The sequence below is a fragment of the Sapajus apella genome, unplaced genomic scaffold (assembly GCF_009761245.1).
Source record: "Sapajus apella isolate SASKATOON/1434 unplaced genomic scaffold, GSC_monkey_1.0 scaffold22, whole genome shotgun sequence".
Lineage (NCBI taxonomy): Eukaryota > Metazoa > Chordata > Mammalia > Primates > Cebidae > Sapajus > Sapajus apella.
The window spans coordinates 1,013,216-1,036,668 of NW_022436962.1; the positions used below are offsets into that span (position 1 = coordinate 1,013,216).

The 23,453-nt window shown below is 35.3% G+C and overlaps 1 protein-coding gene and 1 long non-coding RNA gene across 9 annotated transcripts in view; one reads left to right on the forward strand and one right to left on the reverse strand.

Annotated features, from left to right (window-relative positions):
- DENND1B (DENN domain containing 1B) overlaps positions 1-23,453 on the reverse strand; it is a 272,297-nt gene that overhangs the window by 72,755 nt on the left and 176,089 nt on the right. For all 8 annotated transcript variants that reach the window (XM_032288625.1, XM_032288622.1, XM_032288621.1 and 5 more), the window contains one exon: positions 13,815-13,940. In XM_032288625.1, coding sequence (XP_032144516.1) covers positions 13,815-13,940 — 126 coding nt within the window. The remainder of the gene's footprint in view (positions 1-13,814; positions 13,941-23,453) is intronic.
- Positions 1,023-23,288, forward strand: LOC116558637. The gene is made up of 3 exons (XR_004272107.1): positions 1,023-1,090; positions 2,943-2,945; positions 23,068-23,288. It is a non-coding gene; the product is annotated as an uncharacterized LOC116558637 (long non-coding RNA).

The following is a 23,453-nucleotide window of genomic DNA, read 5'->3' on the forward strand; positions in this document are numbered from 1 at the left end:
AGGTCTGAGACTAAATTTTTGTTCATCTTTGCATTCCCTATGGCAGCATCCCCAAACGTTTTGGTACCAGGGACGGGTTTTGTGGAAGATGATTTTTCCACAGACCGGGGGAGTGGGGAATGGTTGTGGGATGACTCAAGCATATTACATCTACTGTGTACTTTATTTCTATTATTATATTGTAATATATATAATAAAATAATTATACAACTCACTATAATACAGAATCAATCAATGGGAACCCTGAGCTTGTTTTCCTACAACTAGATGGTCTTATCTGGGGGTAATTGGAGACGGTGACAGATCATCAGGCATTAGATTCTCTTAAGGAGCATGCAACCTAGATCCCTTTCCTGCATAGTTCACAATAGGGTTTTTGCTCCTATGAGACAGCAGGTGGAGCTCAGGCAGTAATGTGAGCCGTGTGAGTGGCTGCAAATACAGATGAAGCTTCATTCCCTCGCCTGCCGCTCACCTCCTGCTATTTGGCCTGGTTCCTAACGGGGACTGAGGACCCCTGCTCTGCAGCACCCAACCCAGCATCCCGCATTTTCAGTGTTAAGTAAATATCTGCTAGTTACTATATGAATTATTTATATAGAATAATTATGCCTCAAGTAATATATGGATGAAATACAGCTGTTTTTCTACCCTAGTATTATGTTCAACTTCAGAGTGATGATCACTAGTGGTGTAATGTTTTTGTTTGTTTGTTTGTTTGTTTTTAAGAATGAGTGTCTTTCAAGTTCTATACTATACCCTGGAGTAGAAAACTTTGTAAGAACAAGAAAATACTTAAAACAGAGATTAGATCTTATACTATCAGGATGTGTATGACTTAACAGGAGTTCACTATGAAAGAAAATTAGTGCATCAGAAAGAACGACAATGTAAAAACTGTGAAATATAATCCAAAACATCTACATTATACCTACTCAGTTCCTTTATGCACCTGGACTAAATGTAATGTCACCATTACATAAGAAGTATAAACAAACTAAGCAAAAATGTCTGCATATTGATGGCTATTTAAAATTTAAAATCTCTGAAAGACAGCTGTCAGATATCTCATGGGAATGTTCACATATTTGTAAATAAATGACTTTCAGGTTATACAGCAATTTATTCTACATGTCCCAATTCTATTATTATGTAAGGTACAGCAAGTCTACTTCAGAGTATATTAACCATGGAAACAGTAATTTTCTCCCATTGCTGACATTTTAGCTAGAAGTCAATGAAAAAGAACCTCATAGTCAAACTATAAAGTTTAATCATCAGCATCAAAATACTCTATTTGTACATATTATTTTACTATTTTATTCTCATGTTGCTGGATCTGTCCTGAAAAAAAAAAAACTAACTACAGCGATCTACTAATGTTCTATTGACCTATGATTCGGTAACTTAAGACAGAAAAAGGAACTAATTTTTCTAAATTAAATATTGCTGTTTCCAGCTTTTTGTGTAAATTTAAACACCTAGAAAAAATTAACAGATTGTGCGTTAACTTTGTAAATACTATTAAAAAATACATTTTTCTTCCCCATGACTCGAGACAATGAGAAAAACACTCTCCATTCTCATAAAACATATCAGTGATACATAAATGGAACACTTACTACCCAGGTCCCTAGTTCTATCTGTTCCATAGTGCTTGAGCAGAAACCGTATGTTATTGCTGAAGCAATTAAGCAAAATTGTCTTCCTATTAGAAATGAGCAGAAAGAAAGTGCCATAAAACAACTTTTATCCATTAGAAAGCCAGAGGCACACCAACTATGTCTTTGGTAGCAACCATCTCTCAGATAAACAGATCTATCTATGCTTCAGCAAGACAAATGACATGAAAGGATATGTAGACTGTTTTAGTAACCATAAAACTGTGAGAAGTGAGTACATAGTACTTTTCAACTTGGATTTTTAAAACTCTAACAAGTTGACAACTACGAATTTCTTAAATGGAAATGTTAAGACAAAGATTTAGTGAATGGCCTTTTAAATTATGAATGCCATCCCTGTGTTTAAATTGCTTAAGCTTAATCACTAAATATAACATTACTTACTGATAATGTTTTAAAGAAAATAATCAAAAATAGTTGAAAGATAACTCCTCCAACTTGTCAAACCAAGGTCCAGATTACTAACCAATCTATATTTTTTAAGTAAGTAATTTTTTATACATTAGCAAGGCGATTGAAGGCGGCCTAGGAAAGCCTGAGTGACGGAAACACATGACAGCACATTAAGCATTAAAGGAAATAAACTTGAGTGTTACTTCTGGGTCCTCAGATAGGATAATCAAGCATGTCTCTGAATACACGAAATAATATTTTAACTCAAACATTTCTTCGGCCTTAGCTGTTACTCAAAAATTTGACTTATTTGTAATTGTTTGGGACACAAGTGATAACACAGAGATCCTTTCCAAGGAAGATCCTTTCTTAGTTACTTAATACAATCATTTAAAAATATTGTCGTGTCAGAGGGATACAAGATGGCTGATTAGGAACACCTCAGGATTGTAGCTCCCAGCGAAAGTGCAGAGGGTGAGTGGATGCCAGATTTCCAGATGGATTTTTATTGCCCACAGACCAGGAGATTCCCAGGCGGAGGAGCCCCACAGGTTGCCAGTGCGGCTGGTTTGGCCGGCGTGGCTGTCCGGGTGGCGTGGCCGGCGCCGCTATTTTGCCAGAGGTTCTCTGTACAAAATGCACGGGTCTGGGCACCGTTTTAGCTGGTGATTGGAGCTTCTGGCAGACAGAGGTGCCCATTCAACAGATTAAAAAGCAGACTGAAACAGGGAGCCAGGCCAGGAGATTCCTGGGCAAAAAAGCACCACGAATCTCAGCACAGCTGTTTCAGCAGGCGCGGTAGGTCACCACACGGGAAATCACACAGATCCTGGTGCCTTTTCAACAGGCGACTGGGACACCTGGTAGACAGTCGACTGTTCAACTAAAAAAAAAAAAAAGCGGGGGGGGTCTCTGAGGCAAGGAGCCAGGTGATCAGGCTCGGCTGGTCCCACCACTACAAAAGAACAGCAATCAGAAATGCTCTGGATTGAGAGTTTAACAGCAAGCACAGCTGAACCAGGGACGGTCCAGCTCTGTGGGGGAGGGGCGTCCGCCATTACCAAGGCAGTCCACCACTAAGGAGGTAGTCAGCCAATGCTGAGGCAGCCCGCCGAGGCCGAGGCAGCCCGCTGTTACAGAGAGAGTCCACCGTTATAGAGGTGGGCTGCCATTGCTGAGGCAGTTCTAACTACACTTGTATAAACAGGACTGCAGGGAAGTTCACAAGGCAGCTGGGCGGAGCCCACAGCAGCTCAGCAAAGCCTCTGCATGCAGACAGTGACTAGACTGCCTCCTCACTGGGCAGGGCAGACCTGAAAAAAGCCAGCAGCACAACAGAAATTCCTAAAAAAACCCCTAGCTCCCCAGGACACAGCACTTGGGGGAAAAAAAAAGCGGGGGTGGTTTATGAGTTCTGCTGTAGCAGACTTAAACATACCTGCCCAGCAGCTCTGAACAACGGAGCTCACAGCTCAGCACTTGAGCTCCTGTAAAGCACAGACTGTCTCCTCAAGCAGCTCCCTAACCCCCGTATATCCAAAGAGTCACCTCATAAAGGAGAGCTCAGACTGACATCTGGCGGGTATCCTTCTGGGACAAAAATAGCAGAAGAAGAAACTGGCAGCAACCCTTACTGTTCTGTAGCTGCTGCAGGTGATCTCCAGGTAAGCAGGGCCTGGAGTGGACCTCAGCAGTCCTACAGCAGAGGGGCCAGACTGTTAGAAGGAAAACTAAGAAACAGAAAGAAATAACTTCATCATCAACAAACTGGACATCCACTCAGAGACACAATCTGGGTTTCAACAACTACAAAGAAGACAGGTGGATAAATCCACAAAGACGGGAAGAAACCAGTGCAAAAAAGGATGAAAACACCTGAAATTAGAACACCTCTCCTCCTACAAGGAATCACAACTCCTCACCAGCAAGGGAACAAAGCTGGATGGAGAACGAGTGTGATGAATTGACAGAATCAGGCTTCAGAAGGTGGGTAATAAGAAACTTCTGTGAGCTAAAAGAACATGTTCTAATCCAATGCAAAGAAACTAAGAACCTTGAAAAAAGATTTGACAAAATGCTAAGGAGAACAAAAAACTTAGAGAGCAATATAAGTGAACTGGTGGAGCTGAAAAACACAACATGAGAACTTTGCAAAGCATACACAAGTTTTAACAGCCGAACTGACCAAGCAGAAGAAAGGATATCAGAGGTCAAGGATCAAATCAATGAAATAAAACGAGAAGGCAAGATTAGAGAAAAAAGGGTAAAAAGGAATGAACAAAGTCTCCATGAAATATGCGATAATGTGAAAAGACCTAATCTACGTTTGATAAGTATACCTCAATGTGACAGAGAGAATGAATCCAAGCTGGAAAATACTCTTCAGGATATTATCCAGGAAAACGTCCCCAACCTAGCAAGGCAGGCCAATATTCAAGTCCAAGAAATACAGAGAACACCACAAAGATATTCCTCAAGAAGAGAAACCCCAAGACATATAATAGTCAGATTCACCAGGGTTGAAATTAGGAGAAAATGCTAAGGGCAGCCAGAGAGAAAGGTTGGGCTACCCACAAAGGGAAGCCCATCAGACTCACAGCAGATCTCTCAGCAGAAATCCTAAGAGACAGAAGAGAGTGGGGGCCAATATTCAACATCCTTAAAGAAAAGAACTTGCAACCCAGAATCTCCTGTCCAGCCAAACTAAGCTTCATAAGTGAAGGAAAAATAAAATCCTGTGTGAACAAGCAAGTACTCAGAGATTTCATCACCATGAGGCCTGCTTTACAAGAACTCCTGAAAGAGGCACTAAACATAGAAAGGAACAGCCAGTACCAGCCACTCCAAAAACATACCAAATGGTAAAGAGCATCAACACATTCAAGAAACTGCATCAACTAACGGGCAAAACAGCCAGCTAGCATCAAAATGGCAGTATCAAATTCACACGTAAGAATATTAACCCTAAATGTAAATGGGCTAAATGCCCCAATCAAAAGACACAGACTGGCACATTGGATAAAAAGCCAAAACCCATCGGTGTGCTGTGTCCAGGAAGCCCATCTCACACGCAAGGATACACAAAGGCTCAAAATAAAGGGATGGAGGAAGATTTACCAAGCAAATGGAGAGCAAAAAAAAGCAGGAGTTGCAATTCTCATCTCCGATAAAATAGACTTTAAAAGATCAAAAGAGACAAAGAAGGACATTACGTAATGGTAAAAGGATCAATGCAACAAGAAGAGCTAACGATCCTAAATATATACGCACCCAATATAGGAGCAACCAGATACATAAGGCAGGTTCTTAATTACTTACAAAGAGACTTAGACTCCCACACAATAATAGTGGGAGACTTTAACACCCCATTGTCAATATTAGACAGATCAACAAGACAGAAAATTAACAAGGATATCCAGGACTTGAACTTAGAGCTGGAACAAGCAAACCTAATAGACATTTACAGAACTCTCCACCCCAAATCCACAGAATATACATTCTTCTCAGCATCATATCACACCTACTCTAAAATTGACCACATAATTGGAAGTAAATCACTCCTCAGCAAATGCAAAAGAATGAAAATCATAACAAACAGTCTCTCAGACCACAGTGCAATCAAGTTAGAACTCAGAATTCAGAAACTAACTCAGAACTGCACAGCTTCATGGAAACTGGGCAACTGGCTCTTGAATGTTGACTGAATAACCAATGAAATGAAGGCAGAAATAAAGATGTTTTTCGAAACCAACGAGAATGAAGACACAACATGCCAGAATCTCTGGAACACATTTAACGCAGTCTCTAGAGGAAAATATACAGCAATAAATGCCCATATGAGAAGCAAGGAAAGATCTAAAATTGACACCCTATCATCAAAATTGAAAAAGCTAGAGGAGCGATAAAAAAAACTCAAAACCTAGCAGAAGACAAGAAATAACTAAGATCAGAGCAGAACTGAAGGAGATAGAGACACAAAAAAACCCGTCAAAAAATCAATAAATCCAGGAGCTGGTTTTGCAAAAGGATCAACAAAACAGACAGACCAATAGCCAGGTTAATAAAAAAGAAAAGAGAGAATAATCAAATAGATGCAATAAAAAACGATCAAGGGGATGTCACCACAGATTCCACAGAAATTCAAACCATCATCAGAGATTATTACAAACAACTCTATGCACATAAACTAGTAAACCTGGAAGAAATGGATAAATTCCTGGACACTTGCATCCTCCCAAGCCTAAACCAGGAAGAAGTCGAAACCCTGAATAGACCAATAACAATGTCTGAAGTTGAGGCAGCAATTAACAGCCTACCACCCAACAAAAGCCCAGGTCTAGATGGGTTCACAGCCGAATTCTACCAGACATACAAAGAGGAGCTGGTATCATTTCTTCTGAAACTATTCCAAACAATCCAAAAAGAGGGAAACCTTCCCAAATCATTTTATGAGACCAACATCATCCTGATACCAAAACCCAGCAGAAACTCAGCAAGAAAAGAAAACTTCAGGCCAATATACATGATGAACATAGATGCAAAAATCTTCAATAAAATACTAGCAAACCAATTGCAGCAGCACATCAAAAAGCTTATCACAATAGCACATGAAAAAGCTTATCCAACATGATCAAGTAGGCTTCATCCCAGGCATGCAAGGCTGGTTCAACATACGCAAGTCTATAAACGTAATTCACAACATAAACAGAACCAAAGGCAAAAACCACATGATTATCTCAATTGATGCAGAGAAGGTCTTTGACAAAATTCAATAGCCCTTTATGCTAAAAACCCTCAATAAACTAGGTATTGACGGAACGTATCTCAAAACAATAAAATGTATTTATGACAAACCAACAGCCAATATCATACTGAATGGGCAAAAACTGGAAGCATTCCCTTTGAAATCTGGCACTAGACAAGGATGCCCTCTCACCACTCCTATTCAATATAGTACTGGAAGTTCTAGCCAGAGCAATAAGGCAAGAAAAAGAAATAAAGGGTATTCAAATAGGAAAGGAGGAAGTCAAATTGTCTCTATTTACAGATGACATCATTCTATATCTAGAAGAGCCCACTGTCTCAGCCCAAGATCTGCTGAAACTGATAAGCAACTTCAGCAAAATCTCAGGATACAAAATCAATGTGCAAAAATCACAAGCATTCCTATACACGAATAACAGACTTAAAGAGAGCCAAATCTAGAATGAACTGCCATTCACAATTGCTACAAAGAGAAGAAAATACCTAGGAATACAACTAACAAGGAATGTAAAGGAATTCTTCAAGGATAACTACAAACCACTGCTCAATGAAATAAGAGAAGACACAGAGAGATGGAGGAACATTCCATGTTCATAGTTAGGAAGAATCAATATCATGAAAATGGCCATACTGCTCAAAGTAATTTACAGATTCAACACTATCTCCATCAAGCTACCAATGACTTTCTTCACAGAACTGGAAAAAACACTTTAAACTTTATATGGAACCAAAAGAGAGCCCGCATAGCCAAGTCAATTCTAAGCAAAAAGAACGAAGCGGGCCGTATCACACTACCGGACTTCAAACTATACTACAAGGCTACAGTAATCAAAACAGCATGGTACTGGTACCAAAACAGAGATATAGACCAATGGAACAGAACAGAGGCCTCGGAGGCAACACAACACATGTACAACCATCTGATCTTTGACAAACCTGAAAAAAGCAAGCAATGGGAAAAGGAGTCCCTGTTTAATAAATGGTGTTGGGAAAACTGGCTAGCCATGTGCTGAAAGCAGAAACTGGATCCCTTCCTGACGCCTTATACTAAAATTAACTCCAGATGGATTAAAGACTTAAACATAAGACCTAACACCATAAAAACCCTGGAAGAAAATCTAGGCAAAACCATTCAGGACATAGGCATAGGCAAGGACTCCATGGCCAAAGCAGCAAAAGCATTGGCAACAAAAGCCAAAATAGACAAGTGGGACCTAATCAAACTCCACAGCTTCTGCACAGCAAAAGAAACAGTCATTAGAGTGAATTGGCAACCAACAGAATGGGAAAAAAATTTTGCAGTCTACCTATCTGACAAAGAGCTGATGTCCAGAATCTACAAATAACTAAAACAGATTTACAAGAAAAAAACAAACAAGCCCATTCAAAAGTGGGCAAAAGATATGAACAGACACTTTACAAGAGAAGACATACATGAGGCCAACAAACATATGAAAAAATGCTCATCATCACTGGTCATTAGAGAAATGCAAATCAAAACTACATTCAGATACCATCTCACGCCAGTTAGAATGGCGATCATTAAAAAATATGGAGACAACAGATCCTGGAGAGGATGTGGAGAAATAGGAACAATTTTACACAGTTGGTGGGAGTGTAAATTAGTTCAACAATTGTGGAAGACAGTGTGGTGATTCCTCAAGGACCTAGAAAGAGAAATTCCATTTGACCCAGCAATCCCATTACTGGGTATATATCCAAAGGATTATAAATCATTCTACTATAAGGACACGTGCACACGAATGTTCATTGCAGCCCTGTTTACAATAGCAAAGACCTGGAACCAACCCAAATGCCTATCGATGATAGACCGGACAGGGAAAATGTGGCACATATACACCATGGAATATTATGCAGCCATCAAAAAAGATGAGTTCGTGTCCTTTGTAGGGACATGGATGAACCTGGAAACCATCATTCTCAGCAAACTGACACAAGAACAGAAAATCAAACACCGCATGTTCTAACTCATAGGTGGGTGTTGAACAATAAGAACACATGGACACAGGTAGGGGAGCATCACACACTGGGGTTTGTCGGGAAGAAATAGGGGAGGGCCAGCAGGGGGTGGGGAGTTGGGGAGAGACAGCATTTGGGGAAATGCCAGACATAGGTGATGGGGAGGAAGGCAGGAAATCACACTGCCATGTGTGTATCTATTGCAACAATCTTGCATGTCCTTCACATGTACCCCAAAACCTAAAATGTAATATAAAATAAATAAATAAATAAATAAAAAAATATATATATATACACATACACATATATGTGTATATTTAAAAAAAAATAAAAATGTGTTTTGGAAAAGTGAAAAAAAAAAAAAAGGATTGTCATGTTTAAGGCAATGTTTTCCTTACTTTCTGGAAAGATGCATCGTTTGTGGTTATGCTAAAGGGATTTTCCTTACTAAATCTGCTGACTCTAATATTTTATTTTTAATAACAGCAACATAAACAGCATTTACTACATGCCAATGCAAAAAGTATCATTACTTTTTTTAACACCAAAGCCCTAATAGATTAATTTGCCCAAAGTCATACAACTAGTTTGTCACAGAATGAGGATGAATCCAGGAAGTATGGTTCCAGAGTCTTGTGCTCTTATCACTTTTCTTTAGTTCATTTAATACTTTAGTTTTATCTCACATTTTTCAACTCTCAAAAAGTAGCTAACTTGCTGTTGGCCAAAATCCAAAAAAAAAAAAAAGCATAAAATATTCATTATTTAAATTTCCAAAAACTTTAAGGAGTTTTGTATTTTTCTCTGTAATTAAGAGTAGGTACAATTTATTTGCCAATCATGCCAGTGTAACATTTAGAGTGTGGATTAGGCACTGTAAGTAACAACATATTCAGGGTTGCTAGCTTAGACATTCTAAATACTTAATTTTTAAAATAAGTTACTTTTTGGCAGTATTTAGCATATGTATTTAGTTTTGTATAGGAATATGCAAATCATCCTGGTGGGTATTTTTCTCCTAATCGTCATCCAGTGTTCCTGTCTTCCTTCCTAAGGTCTTTGATATTTGAGCCTTTAGGATATTCACAAAGGTCCTTTCTTGCTCTCTCTTCAATAAGACTATGATAGCCACACTTGTCTCCCTGCCTCTGGTCTTGCTCAACTTCGATCTAACATGAACAACATCATAAACGTGATCTTTCCACTACACAATGCTAAGGACTGCATTCCCACGATAAATAATTAGAAAAACTGTGCATTAATTGTAAGATAAAGCTGAAACTCTCCAGATTGAAAGGTCATTTATGACTGGTTCTGCTGACTCAATGGAGTGAATCCTAACTCTTTTTGGTTTTGTTCATTTTTGAGAACATGGTGAAAGATATGAATACTCTCTCCAGAAAAATGCACATATTCAATAGTTATCTCCCAGGTTTCTTGTTTCCCATAGATTTAGAAGCATAATTTTCTTTTATTATTTTCTGATTCATCTTGTTTACTACTGCTAGAGAAGAAATGACTATATCAGCCTATATTACTATTAAGCTCCTGGGGGAAGAGGGGACACATGCTTAATATTATTTATTTTTTGGTCCAGAAGCTTCAGAGAGGGTCTATTATTGCTGTACTCAATATATATCTGATAAACATAAATTATATCTATAATGCATCTAAATAAACAGAATAAGAAGTATATTCTTATACAATGACCTATCTGGCCATTGACTTTTACTTTAGATGATTTTCTACAGAGAAAGAAAAATAGACAAATCAAAACTCCCCTTCCATATAATACATTCAGTCCTGCTGTGTAGAATATTAAGACAAAGAAGGGAAGAGAAGAATTAGAAGACTGGAGGGAAGAGGATGAAGCCATTTTGAGTAGTGTAAGTTACTACAGGTAAACAAAACCATAAATGGAAATAGAATAAAGATCAAATCACTTCCCCAATTTATATACCCACTATGAGATGCCTATACCACCTGTTTCCATTAAGAAAATTCTGAAGACTTTCTATTTTTCCATTAGTGAATACTGAATGCCTTTCATGTATCTTCATTTAGAAGTAATGTACATTCAGGAAACATAACTTGAGAAGTATATCATACGATAACTGAGGCAAGGAAGAACAGAAATATGCCATACTGGAGCAAGAAAGGGACTGTGAAGAGAAGAGATTCAAATCTAAGCTCCACTGTTCACTAGCTAAACAGTAAGGTTACTTAAATTCTATAAGTATCATTTTCCTTATCTTTAAAATATAAAGGGTAATATTTTGAAGGCTTGTAAAAATTCAACGAAGCCACTTACCTAATGGGCCTATCAATGTCTAGCATCCAATGGGTGCTTGATGATCAGTTAATGTTTTAATAGTGATCAAAAATTATAAATATCAGTCAAAATAACAATGTGATATAACAAATAATATGTGAAAAAGGGTGAAGAAATGTGTTAAGTAAAAATAAGTATAATTAATTCATAGAATGAAGGGGTCAGTACAAACTACAGCTTCCAGGATCATGAAGGAACTAGATGGCTATTAAAAGTGAGGATTAAAAGCATTGCCAAGAAGAAAGAACATTGTAAGCAAATGTGCAGAAACCTGAGAAGCTTGAGACATCTGAAGCCACAGGCAGAATTCTCTGAACTGAGGTCAAAGTTTAGGAAAAGAGAAAAACAGACTGCTTGCCCACGGTAAGGGCCTTGAATGCCAGGTGAAGAGATGGCTTCTGAAACTGGTCAGTCATTAGTCTAACCTATAGGTTTAATTCTGTTAAAAGTAAGGGAAATGATGTTTTATTTTTATGTGTGTAAACAATCATAAAATTTTAAAAAGTAATGTCTAGTAAAATAATTCACATCATTAACACCTACTCAGTAATCTTTCCCTTTCCAATTGTACTGTAATAGCTACAGGATACACCTTAAATATGTTTTGAAATTTCTCTTGGCACTTAGCCCTTTTTTTTTAATATCAAGCAAAATATATTTGGCTGATTTCAAATATATTTTGGTTGCTATTTAAAAAATGGCTAAGTTCAGAGAGAAGACATTGGCCTATTATACCAGTGACCAAAAAGAGTTATAAAACAAAAAATTAATATACTTTTCATATATTATGGTACAGGGTAATTTATGAAGGTAGTGGTTGAAAAAGCATAGTTCATGCACAAAAAAGAAATAAATTATTTTCCTTATAAACTATTTCTTGTGAAACTAATAAATGAAAAATAATCTAAATGCATTCAGTATACATTAAAAAGGAAGCTTTCATTCAAAGATTGAGTCAGAAGAAATGTAAAGGCATACAAAATGAAAATACTATCCCTCAGCTCCTAAAAAGAACTAGCAGCAGAAATGAAAAGAAGAAAATAACAAATGTAAAAAGAATAAAATGTAGACAACTAAACAAATAAATCTATAACAAAATGTGATCAATAAATAAGAAAGATACTCTGATAAAATTAAAATTTTTTGCAGATACTATCAATCTTGCTTTTAAGACTTTTATTTTAAAAGATTAATCACTGAAATCTTACACTCCTATCTGCTCAATGAAGCTTAAAGCTTGAGAAAAACTAAACAATAAAATCTACAGTTACTAATACTACATATGGAATATTTTGTTAATTTCACTCAGCACCCAACACACTGATAGTTTAAATCATTTAAGAAAACGTTCTCCTCACTTCAATTTGCTCCTTTCTTCAAATCTGAAGTCCTTAACAAACTTTAAATTAAAAATGAAAAGTTTATTTATAAAGATGAATATGTATTTAATTACGTATGCTCTACTATAGAATAATGGTTTCCAGTCTTTTAAAGAATGAGACCCTTGTAACTATGAACAACTTTTTAAGACTCCCTGATGTGAGATATGTATACTTTGAATAGTACTATGAATTTTATAATGCTTTAAAAATATACACATTTCTCAAAAAGATTAGCATGTGAACTAGACAAAGACACTTAGAGAAACAGCAGCTGATCTGCCCATGCATTTAAAGACTCCTTCCAATAATTTGATAGCCTTTTAGAGCTATAAGGACCACCTGAGTGGGAATCACTAATTCATAAGTCAATTTAGAAAAGATATAACCCATTCATGTTTGTTTAGTGCTTCACAGTTTACAATTGAGTTTTATGCCACCTTGAAAGATAGAGAGGGAAGGTATTAGAATTCTCATTTTACAAATACAAAGATCAAAATCTAGACAAACTAAGGAAATGGGTCAAAGTTACGTAGCTTAGTAACAGATTTCTATTCGATAGCAGGTCTTCTTATTACTAAATCAAATGTTTTTATTTCTTACAACGTATTCATCCAGTGAAGGAAGAATAGTGTAATAATTTCTGTAAAGTCAGCCTAACATACTCTAACCAACAATTCAGAGAGAGCAACAAATGAATTCTGCATTGCACCATTTTGGACTCTCCAAAAACTTGGCTATAATTCTACACATTAATAATTAGTGTACTAAAACAGAAAGAATGAGAAAATGAGCTAAGATATGCTAAAGAGATAAGCCCACCTTAGCAAAGTGTCATGAATTAGGAAGACAACAAATTACCAAATATTGTAAAACCTTCAAGTTCTATTTTTCTTAAATATCACTTTGTACCTGTCATCTCTAAACTCATTAATCTAATAAGCCCAATTGTCTTATGAATTTCTTAATGATCTTAACAAGATCAGGTGTTTTAAAATACATTAGTATAATTCATTAATTAGTTAAGGGGTAAGCTACTTCTAGAACATTAATAAGGTGACACAAAGACTGTGGGAAATATTAATAAAAGAGTACTAAAAACTAAAAATAAAAAGTCAAAAATTAGAGATGAGATATTTGTTTCAAAACATATTATTTGGGATCTTAAAAGACTTCCATGATACTTTCTCAAGGTATGATATTAAAATGATGTCTCTTTCTTCTGTCTCATTCCAAACAACCATAAAACAGCAAATTAAAACAGTGATGAAACAAAACGCTTACAGGTTTGTATCTCAGTGCATCTCTGTAGGATCCAAACAAAGCAGCCTGTGCTCTAAGAAAGGCCCTAGCTACTCCATCACCCGTTGCTGTAGACTGCTTCTTCAGTTTATTTTTCAAGGCCGAGACCTGCGTGACAGAGAGGAACAGTTAAATTAACACCTCAGAAATTGGTACAGCGAGGTAAGAACCCAATCAGCAGGCAAACCACAGTGTCTGCAGGTCAGCCAAAAATTCATCCTCCTCCCTGATAGCTTATCTTTTTAACTGCAGAGAGCACCTGCTGATCTGTTAATTGAACCGAAAGCAGGAGAAGAGAGTAACGTGCTAATGCAAATTGGTTTATGCCCTCTTTTTTTCCCAAGGCCTCTTGACATAAATAAGCTTTAATTATTTTACAATAAACTGTTTGTGAGCCACTTTTCTGCAGATTTTTAGCAATTACAACATGTGTCTACTTGTTTTCAGATGAAGCAGGTTGGGTTTCGTTCGTTTTTTGCTATGTAAGGTTATTTGCTACAGGTCCTCCAGAACCACTTACCATTTAATTTTATTTTTGGAAGTCTCATTTGCATATGTAATTTTCCAGTCATTTGTTGAATAGTTTTTGTCATTATGAGATAAAAAAGAGGGAAGAGGAGATAAAATTATTGAAATTATACCATGAGTGGAGAATTTTATGCAAATTTTATACATTGTCTCATTAATCTTCACAACAGTCTTCTAAGAAAAGCATTCATATTCCCATTAGTGAATGAAGAAATAGAGGAACAAAGATGCGAATTCATTTGCCCTTACTATGTAGCCAATAAGTGGCAAAGCTAGGAACTAAACACAGCTCTGTACAGTTTTTTCCACTACCACATGGTTTGAGTTCAATATCACTGCATCATGAACCAGTAATCAGATTAAAACACTAATGTTCCTAAATCAAAGAAAAATTTATTTAGAAATCTGCATAATTTAAAAAGGTATTTGTTTGTTGTAATTTTTCATACATTTTCTATCTTTTAATTTCAAGTGCTATATATTTTAGACAATGCTTATTATTTACGAACAGAATTTTAAATGAGATCATACTCCTGATATAAACTCTTATTTTTTTAAGGAGGAGGAAATATAAAATGTTCCTATGCATCCAATTCCCTGTACCAATTCCTTTCATACAAAATAGAAAACTATATTCTGTACATTTAAAAATATTGGTTCTCATATATATTCATCAATGCTTAAAATAGAAACATGTTAAGTTGTATAACAATTCTGTTTTATTTAGAAAAAAACTGGTAAGACAAATTTTGGTTAGAATGCTCACTTAACAGAGCATATTCTTACCCTTATTAAACTATCATATAACAAAATAGTGTCATTTCTCCTTTTTATGTACATATGTGCATATATATATATACACACATACATACACATGCACATATACATATACATACACACACACACACACACACATATATATATATATATATATATATATGCAAGAAGGGAAATTTTTACTTCTTTATGCAAGTAGCCCTGACTTTGCTTGTAGACGATTGTAATTGAAGTGTCAACCTAATTAACAACTAAACTTTGAATAATGCTAATGAGAAATGAACACAGCATCAGAGAAAAGACCAGCTCTACAGGTGATAAACCTTCACAGTAGTGACATTTTCCAGTGTAAAGTCACAGTTACTGTGATCTGATCAAAGAAACAGATCCCCATTGGGTCCAATTATAACCACAGTTTTGAAAAAATTATTGAGTTATGTTCATAATCTATGCAGAAAGGCCTTTGCAGTATAGGTCTTCTCCCCAAAGCTGTGATCTTTTCAATTTACATCCAAGCTCCATAGATTCAGATAAAAGTTGAGAGCCTAATTTCATTTAGCCCACAAAGTGCATAAACCAGGATTCATTTAAAAAGGGTTTTTATTATTAAAATCTAACCTCAATAAATGCATATTTAGGTAACCCACATATTCAAACAATAATAATTACCAAAATAAATTAATGCCTTTATTCTGAAACTTTCAATGCTATTTTTAAGTTTCAAATGCCTTCAATAAAATAACAATGGGAGTGAATATCAACATACATATTTAATTACTATATCTACCCCCAAAAAAGATTATGATGTAAGAAATATGATGCCAGTCTTTTAAAAGTATTATTATACCTAAATAGTTGGTTTTAAAAGATTTTACTTTAGAAAATAAAAAAATAAATAAAATACATCTTACATCTCTGCAAAAGAAAATTACTTAAAGTGTATTTTTTAAATAAAATAGGAAATTCACAACTCAATTCTCCACAAATCAAGAACACAATGTTCTCAGGACAATCACAACATGTATGCTCACTAAGAATACAGGCAAGTCAAGCCATTCCTCAGCCTTTATACCAAATCCTTGACTGCATAATTGCTGCTTAAGTTATACAGAAGTATTAAACACACTGCCACTGCCACAAGCCATCCCGAACCAAATCATAAATATGCAGTCTTCACTTCCAAAACCAGTCAATGATAGTTCCTGAGCTCCCTGTGGGTGTGTAGAAAATAAGAAAAAGAAAGTACTTGTACTAGAACTATACCGGCCAATAAGGTAGCCATCAGTCATACATATACTTGATATTTGACTTGTCTCAACTGAGATTTGCCATAAGAGTAAAAAATGTAATTTTTATAAAAATATAATATATAACTTTTATATTGATTATATTGGAAGCAATATTTGTATATAGGGTTAAATAAAATATACCATTAAAATTAATTTCACCTATTTCTTCTATTATTTAATGTGGCTACAAGAAAACACAATCATACACGTAGCTCACTTTTTTTTTTTTGGATAGTGTTATTCCACATGAATATACTATCTAATTTCACACAGATTTTAAACTAAAATTGCCTGGCAAGAAATACAGTTACATTTCTCCTTTGCCTCCTTCTACATGATTTCAACTTTTGCAAACCATATAAAAAGAATTTTTCCTTGACCTATTCTAGTGAGCGTCAATTGTCAGTACAACTGAGGTTGTTTCTGTTCTTCAGAGACCAGAAGGGCAGCTAAGTGTTTCTACATGTGCAAATGAATGCTTAAAAATAGTCTGTAAAAATACAATTGTTTTTAAAAATCAGTTTTACATATAAGAATATTAGTATAATATAAGACGATTGCATAAGCCTTGCTGTGTGTCTGGCCTTTATATCAATGGAGTAAATTATCACTAGTTACCAATGCCCTTTGCAGTGCTAATTAGCTTTTAGCACTTTTTATCTATAAAAATGATTGTGTCTGTCCTGCACTTTTTCAGTATCTGGTCTAGGAAAGAGTATTTTCTGCTTTAATTTCCAAACTTCTAAGTTTGGTTATAAAATAAACATACATCTTCCCATGAAATCCTAAGGCTTACACTCACACATAACTCTGAATTCAGAAAAGCATTTGGAACCTTAGTCATATGGCTATTATCACATAATCCTATTAATATTGAAAAAGTATCAATTGTTTTCTCTTTTTATTCTTAAGAAAGTAAACTAGCCTTAGCCTCCAATGTCTACAGATTACTTCACAAAGGACATTTTATCTTATTGTCTTTAGAGACTTTACACTCTGTAAATACATTTTTTTAGTCTAATCTAGTATTAGGATAGATCACAAAGAGTTAAACAATGAAAATTCAGAAATAAACATCATTTCATTGCTCTTATCAAATGTTTTAAATTCCTTTGAGTGAGAATTCAGGCCTCCAAGCAGCCATCCATGGGCAGAATTATAATCCTGATTTTAGCACAGTGGGAATTCACTGTAGCATGCATAATATTACCACCAATTCTCCACTTTTACCCTCTTAGCACTAAAGTGACTATGAATAAAAGACAATTACATGAGTAAACATAGCAAACAGGTACACATTAAAAGAATGCAAGTCATGTGCACACAGTCTGAGTAATGAAGTAATTATACCAAAGGAGAGAAAGCCAGGAAGGCAGAGCATATAAGGGGACTGAGTTTTTCTGAGAAGTGGCAGATTTCTTACTTTACTTAACTTTTAGATGTGATTTCTAGATGTGTCTTTGCAGTAAAAATATATTAACTGCTATACTTAGAAATTTTTACTTTTAATGATCACAAAGAGAAAGATCAGGGTAAAGGAGAGAAGATAAAAATAAGTGTTCCAAAATAATATTTAGAAAACCTACACGACCTAAAACACTCCCAAGATATTTTTAAATACTTCCTTTCACATAACTAAACTGATGGCAAGAGGGTGACAGCTTCCTTTTCTGTGTGTACTCTGTTCAGTTCCTTTAGAAAATGGATGCCCAGAGGACTCCCAACCCTGGTCTGGGGTCAGGAAACAGCCAGCGAGAGTTAGGGGCCTTAGCGCACAGAGCAGTTGTTCCCTTTAAGCCAACTCTGGCCCTGGCCCTTATTGCTTTCCCCAACCCCCTGGGCCTCCCCAGTTCACACCTGTCCCCACCCTCCACTCAGCTGTCCTGCCGCAAACACTCCACCTTCCATTTTCCCCCACTACAGCAGCGCCTCCAGGCTTGTTGCTATAGAGCCTACCTGTATGTCAATAAACAACAGCTGAAGCACCAAAAAAAAAAAAAAAAAAAAAAACTACATACATTTAGAAAAGTTAAACTGTCAGATAATCATTTGCTGTAGAACAAGGTTATAAAGTTAAAACCTTTTATTCTCCCATGAATCATGTTATCACATGAATTAGATAAAATCCCTAAACTTCTTTAGCCTTTCTAAAGTTCAGTTTATTAAGAAACAAAATTAACTCTTCTCTCTTAATAATTTTCTAACAAACCTCTATTTAAGGATTAAAACAGTAACCTTTTATTAAATGAAAAGCATATGATATACTTACCTACAGAGCGTATCATTACATTGCATCTTTACATGTTTAAAGTACCTGTCAAATACTAATATGGCATCATCTACAACTATTTTCCTTTTAGAGGGACCTTAAAATTAAAATTAAGACAACCACCTCAGGCTCCATGTCAGGCCAGCATCACCTCCACTCATCAAGTTGCTCAAAAAGTACACTGCAGGTCCTCCTCAACACTTTACCCTTTCTCATCTCCCATACTAAATACATCAGTTCTACCTCTGCCACAGATTTCAAATCTGTCTACTTTTCTCTAAATCGCTGCCATCATCAGGTCCAAACAACTAATATCTTTTACCTCAACCACTACAAATGGTCTCCAAATTGATCTTCCTGCTTTGTTTCTTATACCTGGTGATCCAGGACCCAGAACCCAAAGTGATTTTTTTTTTTTTAACTTCAAGTGTATCACACTATTTCTATGCTAAAAATCTTCAATAAATTTCCAATAAAATCCAAAGGTCTTTAACAAGAACTACACATCTTTTATGATCGCCCCTGCCTATCTCTACTGACACATTTTGCATAATTCTTTTGTTCATCTCACTACAGCTATCGGTCTTGACTTAACCAATCCTTTCCCAATAGCAAAACCTTTATATATGTTCTCTCTCCTCCCATCTTCTTCCTCCTTCCGCTTGGCTTAGTCATACTTATCAACATTCAGGCCAATTCTGCAGCAAGATGTTCCTGATACACTGAGATTGGTTGGACCACAAAAGGCTGATCTGAGTGTGCAGACTAGTAAGAATGGCATCTCAGCTTGGCTAAAATTATTTCCATATCAGTTTACTTATAGGAGAGATGGCTTTCAGTCCACAAACATCTACGCTCCCTTCTTCGGTAATGGAAATCTTAAGTTTGGACTGGTGCATATTTAACAAAGCTAGGTTAACTCAGCTATTTTCCAACATCCCTAGGGACTTGGTGTGTCCATAGTGCTGGGTTCAGACAAACGGAATGTGAGTTGAGGAACATGACACTTCCAAGCTGTTCCCAAAAGGGATATGAATACCCCTCTCTGAATTCCCCTCTTTATTCTGGGGCAAGGTAGACAAAAAGCACAGGACAGCTACCTTAAACCTGGAATGGATGCTATGTATTGAAGATGGCAGAGTTGCCCCCCATCTCTGGAAAATTTACCTCTTAATTGTTACATAATAGAGAAATACATTTCTATTTTGATCAAAGAATGGGTATTTAGGTCCCTCTGTTACAACGGCTTAGCTTGTACCCTAATTAATATACCACCTAAAAGAAAAACAAATGGTATAAAGGATATATGAGAGATATGAGATAAGAATATAGGCCAAACTCCTAATTGCTTCCATAGTTTCTCACACTGGTGCACCTGAAATCCCATCCTCCGTGAAACTGGCACAGCATCGGGTTCCTGCCAGGTCATAAGAAAAATTAAACCTCAGGCTTGCAGCCTTTACTATTAAGCTGGAAAAGAACACGTGAGCCTCCAATAATTTATGCACTACCACATAAGATAATTCCTTGCTGCACCACGAGGCACACGTGGTTTTTTTCCTGCATCACTGAGCTAGAAAAGGCCCAGCCTTTACCTATCTCACCCTTAATCTAAATTAGGATCCCACTGTAATTCTCTCCAACTGCACCTTGTTTCCTTATAACATTTGTAATGCTAGATGAATGTTAACACACCATAAACTCTATGAAATTAGGGTATATGTTTGATTGTTCACCACTGTATACCCAGTTCTTAGCACAATGTGTATACATAGTAGATACTTGACAGATACCTGCTGAATGAATGAATAAATGAACAAATCTAACAACCTGCTTTGGGCACAAGTCTACATTCATTTCTCTAGTTGACTCAATCAAAATATCTGTGATAGTGCTCAGAAACATAATTCATTTAAAAGGTCACCAGGTCATTATGATATCAGCAATATTTGGGTACCACTATTGTGACAGTACTCACAATATTACACACAAAAAAGTTGCTTGAATGTGGAAAAATCAAGAATTTAAAGGACTATAAATAAATTGGAAATAATTTTAAAAGCCCAAATCAAGGTTTACCTTTTTTAGGAAAAAATATCTGCAATAACAAGAGAAAGGAGCATGCTATTAAGATAATACATGGTGGGTGGGAGGAAGACATTAAAAGAAAGGCTAGGTAATTTAGTTGGAAATGAAAAGCCAAGGAACAAGAAAGCCAAGGAACTTCATTGAGCCCTTAAAATCACTAAAAGTAACAAACAATAAATCAACTTTAGAGTGGCAAAAGTACAGACACATAAAAGGGGAGATTACCAAAGCCCGGATCGCTGCTGTAGGAAAGCCAGATTCTCTTATTCAATTGAGAGAAATGAACAACAATCTTTTAAATGTTTAGAAGCACAGTTAAGGTTTTTGGGTTTTGCTTTTGTTTTCTTTGTTTTAGCATTTAAGGTTTATATTTTTAAAATATACACCAAGAAAACAGTTGGGAGAACAGCAAAATATATAATACCTAAAAACAAAAAGCTACTTTGTAAATGATTACGTTTCTGAAAATAACTATTTAAAAGAATAGCTGAGTTTCCCCAGACATTCAGCTGAGAATGCAGAAGCACAATGACTGCCATCACAACATGGTCTCTTTTTCCAAATACAGGAAATAAAAGGTTATATTCATAGTTTAAAAAGTGTGTTTTATATATGCTTCCAGATTTCTCATTTTCATTATTATTAAAGTCAAATGGAAATATCCTCATAAAATGTTCTAGGAGGTAACTGTAAACAGAGAATTTAAAAGCAAGCTTCTATTACAAAAGATAAAAGAAGTGCAATTCTATTTCCTTTCAGCAATCACTTATTGAATGCCTATTTACAAACCACTGTACCAAGGCTGTGTGGTGGCAGCAAGGGACAACTAGATGCCTGAATTCTAGCAATTGGGGATTGAGAGAAGAAAAAGTATGACTATACATTTCCAAGGGCAAACTAAAAGCAATATTTTTCTCCTGAAGTAATAAATGTTCTCCAAATTACTCTAGAAGCTGAATGAACCTTTCTAACCTGACCACTCTAGAAATTTGTTAGGGACTTCATTTACCATTAAACACAATAAGGATTATAGCAGAACTGTGGCAAACCTGGAACTAATATAATATTCTCTGGGGCCTTTTTTTTCTTTATAACATATATTATGACAATTTAACATGTTAAACCTTCACGTTTGATTACAGAAAATATTCAATGAATTAAACATATCCATTGACAATCTGTGTAGTTTTAAAAGTTTAATTTGCTTATATAATTGAATATTTTTCTGAAAAGTTTATTTTAAAATTCTCTGAAAAAACTAATTCTTTCCAACTTATCCCCAAATTAATAAATTCACTTGAATGTAGATATTCAAAAATCTTGTTTGATATCACAGTTTTAAGGGTTGTCTCTAGTTCTTGTATGCTCTTAATGATTTTTGGTGACTCAGAGCAATTTGTGTCTTTCCTTTTTTCTTTTTTTTTCCCACAATAAAACCATTTAATACACTCTTTCTTATGATTCCTGAAAGCTTCAGTATAATATACATATTTTAGATAGCATCATTATAAGGTCTTTCTAATGTTTTTGTAATTAAATATGCTTCATACCAAATATAGCTACAATATAACATACAGTGGTCTACAGTGACTTGTACAATAACTCTTAAGTGTACCATATTTTCTCTATACCCTTATAGTAGAAAACAGAAAATTATTTCCAATAGTATTACATTCAAGATGAAAATGAAGTTTTAAAAACTGTGCTGAAAATCCTAATTTAAATCAAATGGATCAAACTGGTATTTCTTTAACAAGATTAAATGGCAAATAAGCTTCTGTATTTTAAATGAGTTATTCATTACATTGTATATCGCATTTATATGAAAGGGACAATGATCAACTCTTTGGGACATAGGCCTGAGGATCATCCTCTACGAACTAAATCTCTAGATATAACATTAGCAGTATACTTTCTGAGCCTTGATTTTCTTATCTAAAATAGGAATAGCATATTGATCTACTGACATAATTACTATTCTTACAATCTAATGAGTTTAAATTATTAGAGATAGTTAAGCAATACAGGTCAAAAAACTTGCCTGTTGTAATGAATATTCTGATACATGTAACTTTTTCAGATGTCAATTCTAATGTGCTTTCATCAATGAGAATTTATAATTGTTTAATTTAATATTCATATGAGAAGAGAATTCCTAAATCTTATATTTCTAATTATTAGCTTAACTTCCTAGTAAGAGGGTAATTCTATTTATATTTGAAATAGTAACAACCTCCAAATTGATTTTTAAAATGTTAATTATGATAAAAATTAAAAGGAGCAGGAATATCTCAGAAATAATTTTAAATTATTATGTAATTAAAACTAAATTATATATGTATTTGGAATAAGAGGTTTTAATACTGCATTTTCATAAATTAAAATCAACTCATTTGAGATTTCAAACATTATATTTAATTCAATTGGTTCTTTTTCTCACCCTTAAAAACATACCACAATAACACTAACTTTGGCTGATGCTGTAGCTGAGTCCTAACATTTACTTTTTTTATTTCAAAACATTCAAACTACACTACAGATGTTTGAAGGTGTCTATTTGGCACAGCCACTAAAAAAAAAAGTCAAAATATATTCATAGACAAAAACTACAAGAGTATATTTTATTGGATCTACTGCCTTTAAAAGTTATTCCATGTAATAATCAATATT